General features: G+C 40.8%; 1 protein-coding gene across 2 annotated transcripts in view; it reads right to left on the reverse strand.

The window, feature by feature from the left end:
- Positions 1-1,250: 1,250 nt before the first annotated feature.
- CPAP (centrosome assembly and centriole elongation protein) overlaps positions 1,251-19,910 on the reverse strand; it is a 36,292-nt gene continuing 17,632 nt past the window's right edge. For both annotated transcript variants that reach the window (XM_070749762.1, XM_070749763.1), the window contains exons 6-17: positions 18,329-18,434; positions 16,632-18,186; positions 14,808-14,940; positions 13,267-13,432; positions 10,259-10,498; positions 7,204-7,303; positions 6,176-6,279; positions 5,258-5,359; positions 3,860-4,000; positions 3,697-3,781; positions 3,479-3,599; positions 1,251-1,583 (exon numbers count right to left, since the gene is read on the reverse strand). In XM_070749762.1, the coding sequence (XP_070605863.1) occupies positions 1,391-1,583; positions 3,479-3,599; positions 3,697-3,781; positions 3,860-4,000; positions 5,258-5,359; positions 6,176-6,279; positions 7,204-7,303; positions 10,259-10,498; positions 13,267-13,432; positions 14,808-14,940; positions 16,632-18,186; positions 18,329-18,434 (3,046 nt within the window). In that variant the 3' untranslated portion in view covers positions 1,251-1,390. The remainder of the gene's footprint in view (positions 1,584-3,478; positions 3,600-3,696; positions 3,782-3,859; positions 4,001-5,257; positions 5,360-6,175; positions 6,280-7,203; positions 7,304-10,258; positions 10,499-13,266; positions 13,433-14,807; positions 14,941-16,631; positions 18,187-18,328; positions 18,435-19,910) is intronic.

A 19,910-nucleotide genomic window follows, 5' to 3' on the forward strand; every position in this document is an offset into this window, starting at 1 on the left:
TACCAATATTTTACTGATTAATACAAGCTGAAAATGCGTAGGTAATGCTTATTTTGAGTAACTTTCCTATCAGAAATGTGGAGATGTTAATTTTACCAAAACAGTTGTTGACAGTGTTGCCCATTATGTTATGATAAGCAGGTTTATTATTTATTGGCTAGATAGCATGTGTCTATTAGGGAATTCGCTTGAAACGCATCTCAAAGAAAGATAATAAAGCTTCCTTAACAAATTAGAGTGAAATATCAAATAGAATGGCACAAATTTGGTTTAAGACATGTACAGTGAACCCTCGATCATCGCGAGGGTTCCATTCCAGGACCCCACGCGATGATCGATTTTTAGCGAAGTAGCGGTGCGGAAGTAAAAACACCATCTGCGCATGCGCAGATGGTGTTTTTGCTTCCACTGCCGCCCGCCCTTCGCCCGCCCACCCCGTTGCTCGCGCCTGGGGTGCGCGCGCGCTTGGGGACTCCCTAGCTCCGCTTCCCAGCTGGGGAGCGGAGCTGGGATGTCCCCAAGCGCGCGCGCTTTTCCCAGCAACGCGCGCGCGGTGGGGACTCCCTAGCTCCGCTTCCCAGCTGGGGAGCGGAGCTGGGATGTCCCCAAGCGCGCGCGCTTTCCCCAGCAACGCGCGCGCGGTGGGGACTCCCTAGATCCGCTTCCCAGCTGGGGAGCGGAGCTGGGATGTCCCCAAGCGCGCGCGCTTTCCCCAGCAACGCGCGCGCGGTGGGGACTCCCTAGATCCGCTTCCCAGCTGGGGAGCGGAGCTGGGATGTCCCCAAGCGCGCGGGCACCGCCCGCCCATGCTGTTGCTGGGGCCGCTTCCCAGCTGGGGAGCGGAGCTGGGGTGTCCCAGGGAAGCCTCTGGGGGAAGGGGGAACACCCAGGGAAGCCTCTGCCCGGCGGGGAAACTCCACCATCTACGCATGCGTGGAAGGGCACGCATGCGCAGATGGTAGAGTTTACTTCCGGGTTGAAAACTCGCGAAATAGCCCTTTCGCGATACTTGAGGACGCGAAACTCGAGGGTTCACTGTACTCCAATTTCTTTAAGTGGAATGAAATCTTATCAGTTTCACCGGTTACACAACTGGGTGTGTAACTAATACAAGAGAAATGGTTTGAAAATAAAAGTGAAATTTAATAGTCAAATGAATTATTTAGAAAAAGAAATTGTTAGTCTCTAAACAAGAGAAGTGGGTTTTGTTCCTAATGAAGTGTACAGCAATGTTAATATATTAGGCATAAGAGTTTTAAAAATAATTTATTCAGTTTATTGCATATGTACAAATATAGAGCTTTTAGATTTTTATGAAAACAAGACAACATCTAGAAAATATTATAAACTAAGTGTTGATAAATATTAAGATACAGCAAAACATTAACATTCAGGGATAAGTGTCCATGACAACATCACCATTCTTATTTTTAACTCTTAGTCTACCAGAGGCATATTGAGTCTCTTGACGTCCGTCAGCATAAACAGTTTTGATTGTGCCATCAGGATACTCACGTCTTTTGAAATGAGCTGTATGCACTTCTTGCTGACCATTGCTAAACTCTATAATCTTACTTCCATCCCTGAATTAAAATACAAAAAAATACCAGTACCTGGTCTTACTAAATGCTGCAGAAAAGAAAAAATTAGAAACTGAGAAAAAGAATATGATTTTAGCCCAGTTACTGTTTTGAATTCATTTGCTATGAAAGGTAATTTTCTATAAAATGGGCATACCTCAAAATACTATTTTATGTTTCTGATATTGATCATCTTCCTGTTATATATATTGCTTTCCATTTTCTCATTTTGCGACGTATGTCTATTATGCTCAGTTGTAATGACTAGAATCAGGTATTTTTTTTCAACTGCTTACATCTCAACTGCCATCAGTCCAAGAAAGTAGTTAATACAGGGTGCGTTCCAAAAGTAATGCAATTGAATTTCCCGCGCCGCTCCTATTGGTCGGAGTGAGACCAAAGCACTTGAAGTAGGTGGGGGGAAACGCTAAGCTTTGCTGCGAAACCTGTCTCAGTGCTCTCCAAGTTGTGGAAGCATCAGGACGTCAGTTATTGTAAACCTCTGCGCGCGTCACGAAAAAAATTGGAATGGAAATTTCAAGTGAACTTTTGCAACATATAGAAATTGAACCTGATTATTTGGACAACATCATCACTGGTGATGAAACCTGCGTTTTTTAATACAACCCAGAAACAAAACACCAAAGCTCTGAGTAGCACACCGACCAGTTGCCCAAGCAACAAGGCAAGAATGAGCAAATCAAAAGTGAAAACAATGCTCATTATCTTTTCGACAGTAAAGGAGTGGTCCATAAGGAGTTTGTTCCTCAAGGACCGACAGTTAACGCTGCTACATGGATGTGCTGGAAAGACTCCGAAAAAGGGTCATCAGGACGAGAAAAGACATCTCCACTACCTGGCAACTCCATCATGACAATGTGCCTTGCCACAACACACAATTACTGCGAGTTCCTGGCCAAATACCAGGTGCCAATGCTGCCCTACCCACCCCTATAGTCCTGACATTGCCCTAGCAGACTTCTTTTTGTTCCCTCGGATTAAGGCAGCCCTGAAAGGAACTGGTCGTGGCAGAGTCGCTGGAAAAAATGTGTAGAGGCCCAAGGAAAGTACTTGGAAGAATTTTAAATGTTTGTGCAAATCTGTTGAATACTTTTTTAAAAAAATTGCATTACTTTTGGAACGCACCCTGTAATATTGGAGTTGTCAAAAATAGGTGGGGGGATAAATTTAGAATAAGTGGGAGGATAAATTTAGAATAAGTAGTAATTCTTTTCCATAACTCTTCCTCATCCTTTTTATATATATTATATATACAGTGTTCCCTCAATTTTTGCGGGGGATGCATTCCGAGACTGCCCGCGAAAGTCGAATTTCCGCGAAGTAGAGATGTGGAAGTAAATACATTATTTTTGGCTATGAACAGTATCACAAGCCTTCCCTTAATACTTTAAACTCCTAAATTAAAATTTCCCATTCCCTTAGCAACCATTTAGATTATTACCATATTTATTTATTAAAGTTTATTTAAAAAAATATTTATTAAAGGCGGAGGAAAGTTTGGCGATGACATATGATGTCTTCAGGCGGGAAAAACCATGGTATAGGGGAAAAAACACGAAGTATTTTTTAATTAATATTTTTGAAAAACCGTGGTATAGACTTTTCTTGAAGTTCGAACCCGCGAAAATCGAGGGAACACTGTGTATATATATACTGTATTAGACTTGTATGCTGCCCTTCTCCGAAGACTCGGGGCGGCTCATAATTTTTACTCTTCAATATGGGAAAACGGCTATAGATTCAAAACAAATGGTCATCTGAAAGACTACCAGTAGAATTTGATTGATTATTCTCCCCACTCAGCACCCCCACCCTTATGCTTACAATTTAGATCAAACTTTCTCTAAAATTATATTTTATTGGGGTAAAAACCTTACTGTTGCATGTGGATAATAGTGCCATCAGGAAAAATGTTTACTTCTCGCCCATCTGTGAATACGTTCTTAATGGTTTGATCAGGGAATGTAATTTCTTTTTTTCCATCTGGGAAATGCTTTTCTGCAATAATATATTCATACATGAGATTTCTCTTACATTGTATGTGCAAAAGAAATAGAATTCATGATAACTGCGTCCAAGCACTCCCTCAACTTACCTATCTGTCCATTTGAGAAATGGAGAACCTCTAAACCTGTAGGGAAGGTGGTATGTGTAGTTTTTGCATCAGCATAATAGTATATCTGTGGGGAAAAAAGTTTCAATGTTAATGCTAGTGCATAGTTCTGAATATGTAAAACTGCCATATGCTAGATACATACAACTCTCTGATCGTCCAGGATTTGTTTTACATCCCCATTAAAAAAGGTTACAGTTGTAGTCTTTCCATCGCAGCTTACTTCTTTCCTTGTACCATTCGGGAAGATAATAAGATGGCAACCATTTTTTAACAACTTTTCAACCTAAAAGAAAGCAGGTAAAAGGTTTCCGTATTAATAATTATAATCTGGCAAACTTTAAATGGAGCGCCGTATAGCTTTACTTTTATAAAGTCACACAATATTTAAACTACTGAACCATCCCAACATGTAAAAACGAATAACTGTCTCTCCTCTGAAGAAATTAATCTGATTAGGATCATTCCTCCTTAATTCCAAAAAATCATGAATAGGATTTAGTAACATAAAGTATTACCTCCTGACCAATGTTCCCTCTAATATTTTTTCTGTGTGGGCGGAAAAGTATAGTGTCTGAGCGGCAGTCACTTTGGGACTGGGCAACAGAGAAGTATAAACAAACAAACAAACAAACAAACAAGAAAAAAATTCCCTTATTTTTTATTAAAAGAAATTAATAATAAAACAAAACCAAAATCTATTCCTATTATTACTATCTTCTCCTCTTTTTCCATCCCTGTCTCCTCCCCCCTTGTGCGTGTGTGAACTCTTGAACCATTTCCAATAACAGGTGAGCTATTGGAAATGGTTCAAGAGTTCACACACACACACACACACAAACGGCTGGGGTTTTTTTCCTCTGTTATTATTTGGGTGCTTTTTACCATATGCTTTAAATCAAGAGTCATTTCTCTCTCTTTCTCTCTCCTCTTCTTGCTCTCTCTCTCTTTCTCTCACTTTCTCTCTCCCTCTCTATCTCTCCCCCTCTTGCTCTCTCTCTCTCTTTCTTGTTTTCTTTCTCTCTATTGCTTTCTCTCTCTCTTTCTTTCGATCTCTTGCTTTCTTTCTCTTCATTCTCTTGCTATCTCTCTCCCCCCTTTCTCTCGCTCTCTCTTTCTCACTTACTTTCTCTCTCCCTCTCTCTCTGTCAGCGAGGGGGCTGCGAGAGCGCTTTCTCCGAGCGCTTCGGGAATGCCTGCCCTGCCTCTACTGCAGCCCCCTTGCTGAAAGTCCGGGACGAAAGCGCTCCCAGTGAAGGGGCTGCGAGAGGGGCGGGGCGGGCATTCCCGAAATGCGCGGAGAAAACCCTCTCTCGCAGCCCCCTGGCTAGGAGCGCAGAAGTGGAGAAGGAGAAGCCGCGTATCCATTCTGTTTGAATTTCAAAAATTTAAGATAATGTGGTACACATTTACATTAGATCTAAAAGACCTACAAGATCAGCATTCTTTATAGGTGCAAATATGGAATAAGGAAATGTTCCCACTTTACTTCATTGCTCCTTAGCACTGCATCCTGTTACAGCAAATGAGGGAAGCAACTTACTTTTCCGTCAGGATGACTGGCTTCCCTCTCAACTTCTTCACTTTCTGAAGAATCAAAAGTTCCTGCTGCTGCTGATTCCATATTTCCATCAGCAGTAAAATTCTAAAAAGGCAAAAGCAATAACTTCCTAAAGATGAAAACTATATTGCTATGGATTTTGTACATATTATATCTCATGATACTAAGAATGTTCTTTAGATTGACTAGTAGTTCTGCATTTCATGTAGCTGTAGAAATCAGCACTCAATAAAATTGTTTTCAAACAGACCTCGTTTTCCAACAAAAACGGTTCCATATTATTTATTGATTGATTTGATTTGATTTTTTGTTAATGCCGTCCTTCACCTTAGACCCAGAGCGGCTTACATGTTAGCAATAGCACTTTTTAACAGAGCCAGCATATTGCCCCCACAATCCAGGTCCTCATTTTACCCACCTCGGAAGGATGGAAGGCTGAGTCAACCTTGAGCCGGTGATGAGATTTGAACCTCTAACCTACAGATCTACAGTCAGCTTTAGTGGCCTGCACTACTGCACTCTACCTGCTGCGCCACCTCGGCTTTTGATGAAAATCAATAAAAGTCAGAATAAAAATTATTTAATTGAACGTCTTGCATCTGAGATGCTCAGAAGATAAATTCTGCCTATTCTAAGAATAAAATCCTTAGAATTCTATTTTAACTATTTTCACTTTAGACAACTAGGATTTTCTAAAGTGCATCTTTATATATCATGTAAGTATCAACCAATATTTATCTTAACATTTTTAAAAATTTCATCATGGCTAAAAGATGCATATAATGGGCATAAAGATATATTTTGTTTAAACCGTTAAACTATAGCTGCCATAGTTGTAACAGTCATTCTATGCTCAATTTTAGGTATTAAATACTAACATTCAACAAAAAATGAACTTACTGCCATAAAAGCTTTGGAGGAATCTTCAGGGGTTATTGCCTTTTTGTCCAAATCAGCTTCATTGTGAACCAACTTTGCTGGTTCACATTTTGGTGACAAACTCCCTATTTCAAGTACAGAGTCATTAATAATTAGGAATATAAACCTTGCAAAATCTTATCAATGACATTAATCTACTTACAGAAGACAATAGTAAACGCTCATAATTTAGGAGGGTAAACATATTTAAAATCAAATAGATTTTTTTAAAAGTTTGTTTTAGTCCACGAAAGAAAACACCTTGCAGCTTCAATTAGTCATACAGGCATGCATAAATCCATTCTAACATAACCTACCTCTGAAAAGTGTTCGGAAACTTCAGATCGTGCAGGATGCAGCTGCGAGAGCAGTCATGGGCTTACCTAGGTATGCCCATGTTTCACCATCACTTCGCAGTCTGCATTGGCTGCCGATCAGTTTCCGGTCACAATTCAAAGTGTTGGTTATGAACTTTAAAGCCCTTCATGGCATTGGACCAGAATATCTCCGAGACCGCCTCCTGCCGCACGAATCCCAGCGACCGATTAGGTCCCACAAAGTGGGCCTTCTCCGGGTCCCGTCAACTAAACAATGTCGGTTGGCGGGCCCCAGGGGAAGAGCCTTCTCTGTGGCGGCACCGGCCCTCTGGAACCAACTCCCCCCGGAGATTAGAACTGCCCCTACTCTTCCTGCCTTCCGTAAACTCCTTAAAACCCACCTTTGCCGTCAGGCATGGGGGAACTGAAACATCTCCCCCTGGGCATGTTAATTTATATATGGTATGCTTGTGTGTATGTCTGTTAGTATATGGGGTCTTTCTTAAATCTTTAAATATTTTAAATTGTCAGATTATTTATGATTTGTTTCCATGTGTTGTGAGCCGCCCCGAGTCTTCGGAGAGGGGCGGCATACAAATCTAAGTAATAAATAAATAAATAAATATTCAAAATTCTCAAGGGATAAACTGCCATTTCTGGCTACTAGATGCAATTTTTAATCAAACGGTTTACCTTCTGATGGCAAATCACTCTTGAGATTTATTTTACTGTTCTTTTCTATTTGATTGATTGAAGACCCACTGTGAGACTTTGGCAATGCTGCTGGCAAATGCTAGAAAGACAAAAAAAAAAGAGAGGAAAATTTCTTCTTCAATTGTCTACTATTCTAATAGTCTATTATTCCATACTATTCAAATGTCTACTATTCCAAAAGTTAAGATTTCTCAAGAAACAATTACATATCTTAAACATTCACAAACCAACAAAATATGGAAATATTAGTATGAATATTTGTATACTTCCCAAAAGCGATCAAGAAATTGGATTTTATATTAATATACAATAATAAAAACTTTAGAAATTATTTTTTAAAGCTGCAATTTTTGTACTTCCTGCATACTTCTCCAAGGTCAACGTGATCACCAAAATTGCTAATATTTCTAGCTGTTTAAACAATACAGTGAAAGGCAGTTTATATTGTACTATAACAAAAAAGTTGGATTTTTTAAAACTGTCCCAATACCTGGCAATGTGTCGCAATACAGATCATTAATGGTTGAACAAATATCCTGGAAGCAAAGTCATGCAATGCAAGAGCTGCAATGCTACTTCAGATTATGTGTTCTGCATGGGAAATAGCACATTACTGGAGTCCAATTGCTTCTCTTATTGGACAGACAGAAATTACTGATGCAATCTGTCAGATATCCTAACACTATCAAAATACAGTATTACCTCGAGACTCTTTGTTAATGTTCTGGGAGGAGTGATGAGTAACAAGAATGATGAGTACCGAGCAAATTTTTCCCATAAGGAATAATGCTGTGGGTCACAAGGCAACCAATACCTACAAGTTTTAGCTTGTGCATTGAGTACCAGGCAAACAATACTGGGACAAAATTTTCATATCAAAACGAGTACCAAATTGATGAGTTTCAAAGCAGTTGAGGACCAAGGTACCATTGTACTTTACTCAGGGTTGCTTGAACAGTGAAATATACCCAAATGCAAAAAGGTTTTCAAAGGGAGCAAAACAGATTGATCTATCTATCTATCTATCTATCTATCTATCTATCTATCTATTTGATTTGTATGCTGCCCCTCTTCGTAGACTCGGGGCGGCTAACAACAATGATAAAAACAGCATGTAACAATCCAATCCAATACTAAAATAACTAAAAAATCCCTTATTATAAAAACCAAACATACATACAGACATACCATGCGTAAATTGTAAAGGCCTTTTAAAGAAACAACTGTCTGGGAAAACGATGTATTGAAATGTAAAATACTTGTCACCCATTTATTCTCAATTTCACCTGTTCCTATGAAAGCTCTATATATATCATTGGACCTATCTCTTCAAACTCAGAGAGTTGGGAATATTTATTTATTTATTTATTAGATTTGTATGCCGTCCCTCTCCGAAGACTGCGGGCGGCTCACAACAACAGAAACAATACAAATCCAAAATTAAAACAATTTAAAACCCATTAATATAAAAACAATCATACATCTCATACAAACCATACATAAAGTGGAAACGGCCCAGGGGAATCAATTTCCCCATGCCTGACGACAGAGATGAGTTTTAAGGAGTTTGCGAAAGGCAAGGAGGGTGGGGGCAATCCTAATCTCCGGGAGGAGTTGATTCCAGAGGGTTGGGGCCACCAGAGAAGGCTCTTCCCCTGGGTCCCGCCAGACGACATTGTTTCATCGACGGGACCCGGAGAAGGCCAACTCTGTGGGACCTAACTGGTCGCTGGGATTCGTGCGGCAGAAGGCGGTTCCGGAGATATTCTGGTCCGACTGTGACCTTTTAAAAGAGCCGCGCGTCTTCCCAGCCATCTCCCGAAGCCAAACGCCAAACCCAAACTTCGCTCCTGTCCTGGCTAAATCATGTGGCAGTAAACAGGCTTTGGGGTTTTGGCTGGGGGGAGAAGTAGGACCTTCCTAACTCCCTCCCCCCCAGCCAAAACCCCAAAGCATGTTTGCTGCCACACGATTTAGCGGCGAAGTGACGTGAAGGGATGGAAAGCTGAAACCGCCCAGTTTCAGCTCCCCATTCCTCCACGTCACTTCGCTCCTGTCCTGGCTAAATCGTGTGGCAGCAAACAGGCTTTGCAGTTTTGGCTGGGGGGGAGGGAGTTAGGAAGGTCCTACTTCTCTACCCCAGCCAAAACCCCAAAGCATGTTTGCTGCCACACGATTTAGCAGCGAAGTGACGTGAAGGGATGGAAAGCTGAAACAGCCCGGTTTCAGCTCCCCATTCCTCCACGTCACTTCGCCCTGAATGCTTCTTGGCCGCCTGGCAGAGCGCTCGCAGCCAGCGGGCGGCGGCGGTGGGGGGGGGAAGCCTCGCGGGGAAGCCGGGCAAGAGCGATCTTCTGCCGGCCATGGGCAAGCGGCAGGGAGTCGCCAATGGCCGGCAGAAGATCGCTCTTGCTGACCTGATGCCTCGCGGGGAAGCCGGGCAAGAGCGATCTTCTGCCGGCCATGGGCGACTCCCCGCCGCTCGCCCATGGCCGGCAGAAGATCGCTCTTGCCCGGCTTCCCCGCGAGGCAGCAGGTCAGCATCCTGGGCGGGCGAGCGGCGGGGAAGCCGGCAGCTGTGGCAGCTGCTGCCCCCCCCTCCCCGTTTTAAAAGTGACATCCGGGCGGCAGCGTTTTTTTGCGGGGTTTTTTTTGTTGTTGCACGGATTAATAGACTTTACATTGTTTCCTATGGGAAACAATGTTTCGTCTTACGAACCTTTCGTCTTACGAACCTCCTCCTTGCACCAATTAAGTTCGTATCATGAGGTATTACTGTATGTTTATCCCAGGCATGTTTAAATTCAGTTACTGTGGATTTATCTACCACGTCTGCTGGAAGTTTGTTCCAAGGATCTACTACTCTTTCAGTCAAATAATATTTTCTCATGTTGCTTTTGATCTTTCCCCCAACTAACTTCAGATTGTGTCCCCTTGTTCTTGTGTTCACTTTCCTATTAAAAACACTTTCCTCCTGGACCTTATTTAACCCTTTAATATATTTAAATATATTTAAAAAGAAGAAGAAACTCACTGTAGATTCATTCCTGTCAGTGTAACCAGAATTATTATTTTTCTTTTTCTTTGTGGGGGCTTCTTTTCTCTTCCAGGCCTCCAAACGGAACCTTTCCATAATTTTGATTTCTTCTCTCAGTTGTGTATTCTCCTTCGTTAAGGCTTCAATCTGATCCCTCAGACGGGTATGAGTTGCCGACCATTTTATTTCTCTCTTTTTGACATCTTCCTGCAATGTTGCTATTTGTTGCTTCAAAGACTTAAGGGGGGAAAAAAAGACAGATGAACATCTTTCCGTAGCAGAAAATCAAAACGATATTGGAATTATATTTATTCACTTCAGATACGAATACAGTGTTCCCTCGATTTTCGCGGGTTCGAACTTCGCGGAAAGTCTATACCACAGTTTTTCAAAAATATTAATTAAAAAAATACTTTGCGGGGGTTTTCCCTATACCATGGTTTTTCCCACCCAATGACGTCATATGTCATCGCCAAACTTTCGTCTGCCTTTAATAAATATTTTTTTAAATAAACTTTAATAAATAAACATGGTGAGTAATAATCTGAATGGTTGCTAAGGGAATGGAAAATTGCAATTTAGGGTTTTAAAGTGTTACGGGAAGGCTTGTAATACTGTTCATAGCCAAAAATAGTGTATTTACATCCGCATCTCTACTTCGCGGAAATTCAACTTTCGCGGGCGGTCTCAGAATGCATCCCCCGCGAAAAGCGAGGGAACACTGTAATGTACTTTCCCTGAAAAGACTCAGTAGTACCTCTACCTAAGAATGCCTCTACTTACGAACTTTTCTTGATAAGAACCGGGTGTTCAAGATTTTTCTGCCTCTTCTCAAGAACCATTTCTACTTACAAACCCGAGCCTCCGGAACTGTAACTGGAAAAGGCAGGGAGAAGCCTCCGGGGGGCCTCCCTAGGAATCTCCTGGGAGGAAACGGGGCTGGAAAAGGCGGGGAGAAGCCTTCATAGAGCCTCTCTAGGAATCTCCTGGGAGGAAACAGGGCCTACACCCTCCCTGTGGTTTCCCCAATCGCATGCATTATTTGCTTTTACATTGATTCCTATGGGAAAAATTGCTTCTTACAAACTTTTCTACTTAAGAACCTGGTCACGGAAAAAATTAAGTCTGTAAGTAGAGGTACCACTGTACTTTTGTATTCGCTTTTCATTAATCTGTGTTCCTCACTTTTAACACATAATTGGACACACACACACACATTGTGGGAGCGAAGAGATACAATTGCAGAAAGGATATATCGGGAGGTATTCACAGCAAGGCCTATTGGACTAGAAGATCACTCTAACTGAAGGAATAAGCTGCAAAGCAAAATTGTGCAAGAGATACAGTCATCTCTATAAGCAACACCTGAAGCAATCTTTAAAAAGTGGTAACTTTTACTTTATTTATTTATTTTATTTTTTAATTGGATTTGTATGCCGCCCCTCTCCGTAGACTCGGGGCAGCTAACAACAATAATAAAAAACAGCATGTAAATCCAATACTAAAACAACTAAAAAACCCTTATTGTAAAACCAAACATACATACAAACAAACAAACATACCATGCATAAATTGTAAAGGCCTAGGGGGAAAGAATATCTCAGTTCCCCCATGCCTGACGGCAGAGGTAGGTTTTAAAGAGCTTACGAAAGGCGAGGAGGGTAGGGACAATTCTAATCTCTGGGGGCAGTTGTTTCCAGCAGGCCGGGGCCACCACAGAGAAGGCTCTTCCCCTGGGCCCCGCCAAACGGCATTGTTTTGTTGACGGGATCCGGAGAAGGCCCATTCTGTGGGACCTAACTGGTCGCTGGGATTCGTGCGGCAGAAGGCGGTCTCGTAGATACCCTGGTCCGGTGCCATGAAGGGCTTTATAGGTGATGACCAACACTTTGAATTGTGACCGGAAACTGATCGGCAACCAATGCAGACTGCGGAGTGTTGGTGTTACATGGGCATTTTTGGGAAAGCCAATGATTGCTCTCGCAGCTGCATTCTGCATGATCTGCTGTGTGATGCTAAACCACTCCCAAGGCAAGTGCTGGCGTAGAAACAATGTACAATGTTTCAGTTGCAGTTTCAGTGACAAGACACTGGCTTAGGGCCAGACTATCTTCGAGACCGGCTTCTACCACATAGCTCCCAGTGACCGGTAAGGGCTCATAGGATTGGTCTTCTCCAGGTCCCATCAGAATAACAATGTTGGCTGGCGGGTCCACCAGGGAGGGTCTTCTCTGTGGCTGCTCCGACTCTCTGGAACAGATTGCCTCCTGAGATCCAGACTACCTCCACCCTGCTGGCCTTCAAGAAAGTGGTAAAGATCTGGCTTTTCCAGCAGGACTGGGGCGATTGATTTGATTCTAATACAGTGGTACCTCACCATACGAACTTAATTGGTTCCAGGAGGAGGCTCGTAAGGTGAAAAGTTCGTAAGATGAAACAATGTTTCCCATAGGAATCAGTGTAAAAGCAAATAATGCGTGCAAATCCTTCAGGAAAATCCCAAACTTTAGAAGGGAGGCGAACAGAGGGCAGGGAGGAGCAGCTAAAGGGGGTAGGTGGAAGAAGCAAGGCTAGGCTAAAGGGTGAGTGGGAAGGAAGAAAGGCAAGGGGGGCGCCCCTCCCTTTTCTTTCTTCAAAAGACACCGTTTCAGTACCTTTGCAAGCATGCAAAATCTTTACTCCTCCAAGCTGCCCCTCCCTTTTCTTTCTTCAAAAAAGGGGGGGGAAAGAAACCCCTTCATCCCAGCAGCAGCTGCTTTGGTTCATAATTGTGAAAATAGTTCGGAAGAAGAGGCAAAAAAATCTTAAGCACCGGGTTCGTACCTTGAAAAGTTCGTTAGAAGAGGCGTTCGTAAGATGAGGTACCACTGTATATCCGTCCATATATGCATGTCAAAAAACCCTCACCTGAAAAATTTATCTGATGCTTTAATTTCTCTTGATAGGCTGAAGCACCCATTACTCACTTCCCTCAATTACGTTGATCGTTTGTGTTGCATTCATACCTGAATTTCATCACGTTCTTTTTTATCTGGAATTGCTCTAGCTGCCTGTGCATACTTCTCAAAAACTTTACGTTCTTTCTGCAATTTCTTTGCTTCTTCTTTTTTAAGTTCTTCTATTCGAGCAAGCTCTTGTGTTTTATGGTGTTCAAAGTCAGATTTTTCTTTCCTGAAAGTTTATAGAACAAAAATTACCAAAATATTTATCACACTAAAATCAGATATCACAATGTAACTTGGAAACATTGATCCATTTTTTTTTTTTAAAGTGCACTGAAGCTGTACCTTTACCTAAGAACGCATCTACTTAAGAACTTTTCTAGATAAGAACCCGGTGTTCAAGATTTTTTTGCCTCTGCTTAAGAACCATTTTCTACTTAAGAACCCGAGCCTGGAAAAATTTCCCAGGAAATTTGGGAGCAGCACGAAGGCGCAACCTATGTACTTAAAACAAAGGCCGCAAAGCATGAAAGCTCCAGTTCTAACGCTGGCCCTATACACTTTTCTTACTACTCCTCTTTTGCTCCAATTTCATATCCCCCTTCCCTTTATATCTCTTTCCCTTCTTCCCCAACCCCCTCCCTTTTCTTTTTTCTTCTTCCCTACCTACGCGTACTATATAAGAAAATTATAAATGTTAGAATGTACATTATATATATTCCCTTTGCCTTTCTGTACCCTGTTTTTAATGTATATATTCAATAAAAACATTTTTTTTAAAAAGAACCACTTTTTACTTAAGAACCTGAGCCTGGAAAAATTTCCCAGGAAATTTGAGAGTGGCACGAAGGCCCAGCCAGTTTCCTGCCATTCCCCCTTTAATCCCGGCCATCTTGGGCTTTTCTGGGCTGCCAGAGGAGCCCTTCGATGGCGCTTAAGAACGCTTTGGCAGCCCAGAGCGAACAAAGCATTTTCCTTTCTCTGAGCGCTTGGAGAGGGAATAAGGTTTTTAGAAAACCTTTTTCATTCATTTATAATAATATGCTTGAGATATTTTTGTTTTTTTCATTCCACTCAACTCACCTTCTTCCTTCAGCAGCGACTGTCCTCCTCTTCTTCCTCCTCCTCTTCCCACCCAAATTCCAAGCTTTTATTTCTTTCCTAATGGGTTTGCATACATTATTTGCTTTTACATTGATTCCTATGGGAAAAATTACTTCCATCCTTCCAAGGTCAGTAAAATGAGGACCCAGATTGTTGGGGGCCATATGCTTACTCTCTGCAAACCACTTAGAGAGGGCTGTAAAGCACTATGAAGCGGTATATAAATCTAAATGCTAATGCTAATACATTAATTATATTACTTTTAAATCTGGAAAAGTTACACACTTTGACAAGACATGGAAACAGTCTGAATTTTGACATACGGTGTTCCAGGACATCAAATAAACAGCCCTCCCTCTTAATGAATCTGGAGTAAACGAGGAGTCCATAGTGTCTTGCACGAAAGGAGCATGATTAAATCATCTCTGCATAGAGATGGAATACAGGAAGAAAACATCATTTAGATAATTTAGCCTTTAGAGACAGAACTTAAAGATTACCTAATATTTTCCAGGGCAGTTTCATGCTCTTCTCTAAGTTTTGATAGGGATCCATTTTCAGTCCTGAACCTTTCAATTTCCATTTCCAATTCAACAAGCTTCTCTTTCAAGAGCTGGGAACGCACACTTTCCCCTAAGTGAGAACAAATTATACAACATTTGAATATGTATCAAATTTCATCTTAAAATGAGATTCATTCCTAGGGCTTTGCTGAGGATTTTAGAAGGTTAGTGGAGGGTTTTTGTTTTTTGCTTTAAGTCATTATTTAAAAACAATACTCTAGCTGTAGCTATTATAATTACAGAACCGTAAAGTTGGAGGGGTCATCAAGTCCATATCACAAGGCATGGCAGGTCAAATCCATACTCCGATGCATGGCAGGACTCCCTAGTCCATCTTCACTCTATCATTATCCAGCCTCTGAAAACCTCCAATGAAGGGGGGCTTTGCAATAACCTATTCCACTGATTGAGAGCTATTACTGCTATATGTTTTCCTAATGTCCAATGTGGATCTGGCCTTTTCAAGATTCATCTCATTAAGGTCTAGTCTTCTGGGGAGATGTAATAAGTCTGAATAATTATATTAATTAATAATTTATTATTATTATTATTATTATTATTATTATTATTATTATTATTATTATATAATGTAACCATAACTGAGATGTCAGAAGACCGCCATTCTGTTCCTTCTCAATTTTCTCTTCTTCGTATACCACTTCTGTTTGCTGTTTATTTTGATAAATGTTTCTCTATGAGTCTAAGAATTGATTTCTTATAGAAAATAACATGAAAATATAAAATGGTTCCAACTAATCATGTCATTCACAGATCAACAAATTGTTCAAAAACCAATGACAGATAAGAAACCATAATCCCATCAACTAGACAACGTCGTTTGGCGGGGCCTAGAGGAAGAGCCTTCTCTGTGGGGGCCCCAGCCCTCTGGAATTAGCTCCCCTCAGAGATTTGCACTGTCCCTACCCTCCTCGCCTTCCACAAGAGTCTTAAGACTCCTTTATGTCGCCAGGATTGGGGCGATTAGATCTTAGCCCCCTGGCTGACAAATGTTTCTATGATTGTTGTTTGAATGGGTCTGATTGATTTTTAAAATAATAGGGGATTTTAGACCAGGTTACTCAGTTTTAATTAATTGGATTTAGCTATTGGATTCTATTGTTTTTTATATGTTGTAAGCCGCCCCGAGTCCTCGGAGAGTAGCGGCATATAAATCCAATTGCTAAAAATAGAAATATAGTGATACCTCGTCTTACGAACCCCTCGTCATACGAACTTTTCGAGATACAAACCTCTTCTTCTGAACTATTTTCATCTTACAAACCCGCCACCGCCGCTGGGATGCCCCGCCTCCGGACTTCCGTTGCCAGGTGAAGGCTCCCCTTGTTGGGAAATCCCACCTCCGGACCTTGCGTTTCCAGCGCCCGTTTTCACGCTGGTGGGATTCCCCTGAGGCTCCCCTCCATGGGAAACCCCACCTCCGGACTTCCGCGTTTTTGTGATGCTACAGGGGAATCCCACCAGCACGAAAACGGGTGCTTCGGCTGGCAAAAGGGGTGGATTTTGGGCTTGCACGCATTAATCGCTTTTCCATTGATTCCTATGGGAAACATTGTTTCATCTTATGAACTTTTCACCTTACGAACCTCGTCCTGGAACCAATTAAGTTCGTAAGACGAGGTATCACTGTAGAATATAAAGTACTTGCCATATAAAAAGAACATGCATATATAGGATATTCTGGATAAAATGATATAGGGCTAATTCTTACATACAGTAACTTGATTTTTCTCTCTCCCTTACCACTTGATTCTTCCAGAGTCACGTTCGACTTGCTCTCATGCCTTGATTGTGCCTCTACCTTGGGTTTAGGTTTTAGGGAAGGAAAGAGTTTTAGCATCAAATCTGATGTAGGAGGCTCAGTTTTCTCATTCACAGTCATATGTTGTTTCGGCAAAGCATCTCCTTTCTTCACCATGGCAATCTTCCTCTTTATTACTTTATCAGGAAAAGGGGTCTTAGAACAATCAGGAGTCAGCGGTATCTTAGAAAGCACATCGCCATCTGGGATTTGTGAACACAGATTGCTGTTCTCAAAGTCCGTCCATGAGATTTCATCATCAAACTCAAATTTATTTCTGTCTCCACGGAACACACTTGGATACGCAGTATCTCTACACAGCTCGTTAGACTGGCCACCATCCTTTTCCATTGGGTCAGGACTCTTAGCGCCCTCTGCGTTGTCCATTTCTTCTTTGCACTCTGAAAATTCAGGGCGGTCGCTTTGGTTTTTCAAAGTCATCTTCTCAGCTCCCTCACTTGCAGGTTTTATGGTAACCTCAAATTCTTCTTCACTTTCCAAAGTCATCTCACTGCTTTCATCAGATTCATCTTCCTCTAATTCAGAGCTTTCAGAATCCTGAAATTCAGCCGAGGAAGAAATTTGAAGTGTTTCATAGTCACTTGAACTCCTACGAACCATGAATGGTTCTGATCCCTGGGAATTCTCCTTGTGATTTTCGTGGTTAGATGCTTGGGAAACCCATTTTTTCCCATTTAGGTTAGCTGCAGCTTTGACATTAGCCACATTCATCTGCGGATCCTGCAACTTTGATTTAATAGGCGTAGAAGACAGCCGGTGCCCGGAGGAAATTTGCTGGCCTTGATCCAAGATCTTTATTATGAGTGAAGAGTTGCTGGCAAAAGACACTTCATCAGCAGCCTGCTCCAAAAACAAAAATTCATCCAATTCTTTTTTCTCTTTTTCTTTTTCGGCTTCCCAGTTTCCCAACTTCTTTTGGAAAGAAAGTTCAAAAGATATCTCTTGGTCTCTTTCGCGTGGATTTATAAGAAAATCAGTTACTTCTGACGTGGCTTCTTTTCTCGCTGGCCATCTGACATCAATTTCAGGCAGCTTCGTAAAGAGTATTACATTTTCTCCGTTCTTTTCTTTTTCTCCATTTATTTCTGGTCTTACAGAGTTTCTCAGCACTTTCGGTTTCATTTCATGAGTGTTCTGCCTCGCAGATGAAGAAATACCTTTTCCAGTCCAATTTCTGAGTCTCGTTGTCTTTTGAGCAGCGAAAGACAAATTCTTTTTTGTTTTAATATTCTGATTTGCAAGTTTAGGCACAAAGTTGTCCGAAGTTTTATTTGAAGAGGCAGTTTTCCGATGAAGTTGCAGTTTGTCTGCTTTAATTGTATTTTTCATTTCTAAAGGATCAGGCTGTAGAATTGTGTTACTTTCTTTCTGTTGAGCTATTTTATATTTGGCATTGGCATATCTACTTAAGCCTTCGCCTCGTTTTAAAAATGGGCGTTTTGAAACTGGTTTCTGGAATGCTGCTTGTTCAGCAACCTAAAAAAAAACAATTTATATATACGTAAGAAATTGTATCTGTTAATTTATTATCAAAATAATCTGTCCAGATTCCAGATTTTCTAAAATCTGTACACCAACATGAAAAAAAATCACATTTTATATACTCTTAACTATTAACCTTGAGATTTGCTTTTTCATTCAGCCGCTGTTCCTCCAACTGTATCTGCTCTTCTAAAAATTCTTCAAACGTTTGCTTTCTCTCTTGCATACCAGCAGCAATAGGTCTGTTTCGAGAGAATCAAAACATAGTTAAAATTTTGCGTATTTTTCTTGTTGTAATTTGTTAATTAAAAGAATTAATATGATTCTTCTTTGTTTTTAAGTTTTTGGGTTAATCTGTCCATTTCTGCACAGTCGTTTTTTTTTTTAAATCATTTCTCTTTCTGATGGCGTTTCTTCTTTTTTCCAATTTTGCGCTATTGTAATTCTAATTGCAGTAATCATATGTTGTTTTAAATAATAGTGGTCTTTTTTAAGTTTTTGATTTATTATGCCTAGAAGAAAGGTCTCTGGTTTTAATATCAGCTTAATTGTAGTAATTTCGAAGATCCACATTTTAACTTTTTTCCATATCTTTTTTATTTGGGAGCATGTCCACCATAGATGAAAAAAGGTCCCATTTTTATTTTTACATCTCCAACAATTTGGTTTCAGGTTTGGATATATTTTGGCTAATCTAGCTGGTGCTAGGTGCCATCTATAGAACATTTTTGGATATTTTCTTTATATGCAACAGATTTCGTTATTTTATAATTTTTCCACATTAATACTATGAAATTTGGAAGAAATTCTATGACTGGGTCGATACAAGAAAAAAAAATGGTAGTAAATAAACCAGATGTTCCTAAAATCAATCCGAGACACAAAATTAAGATCAAATCAATCTGACTTTAGATTAATTGAATGATAGAACAAATGTTCGACAACCGCTGATGCCATAAGCTGTGTATTGGTATACAAGTCCCAGTGAGGGTATGGCTAGCTGATGAGGCCAAAATAAGGCCGAAATAGATCTATCCTAGTCTCCCTTAATTTTCAAATTCAGCAAAAACATGTGACATATATATATATATATATAAATAAAAGAACTGTGTGGCTAACAGTTCAACGGGGAGGGAGGGGGAATTAGGGGCAGCTCTGTATATATTGTGGAATGATACAACATCATATGCCTGCCCTTTTTAATCTTTGTATTATAATAAAAAAATATTTAGATCAGAAAAATAAATAAATAAAAGAATTAAAATGGTTAAATCCTGCAGCACTGTAACATTGTCTCTATTTACTTATTAATTAATTTATTTATTTGGATTTCTATGCCGCCCTTCTCCGTAGACTCAGAGCAGCTTACAAAATAAGAATAAATACAAAATACAACATGCAAGAAACACAAACATAAAATCTGATCTAAACCTCCGGTTACTAAAACAGTCACCCACATTCATCCTATCACAATCATATGCTTATCAGGGTATCAGCGTTCAACGGCCCCAGGCCTGTTGGCAAATGTGAGTTCTTAAAACCTTATGAAAGGGAAGGCTGGAGCTGCCACAGAGAAGGCTCTTTCCCAAGGCCCCGCCAGCTGGCATTGCTTAGCTGACGGGACCTGGAGAAAGCCAACGCTGTGGGACTTGACCAGCCGCTGGGATACGTGAGGCAGGATGCACCCTATGCACCCGCTACTTATGAATAAAGACAAA

The sequence above is a fragment of the Erythrolamprus reginae genome, chromosome 4, assembly GCF_031021105.1.
Source record: "Erythrolamprus reginae isolate rEryReg1 chromosome 4, rEryReg1.hap1, whole genome shotgun sequence".
NCBI classification, from domain to species: Eukaryota; Metazoa; Chordata; class Lepidosauria; order Squamata; family Dipsadidae; genus Erythrolamprus; species Erythrolamprus reginae.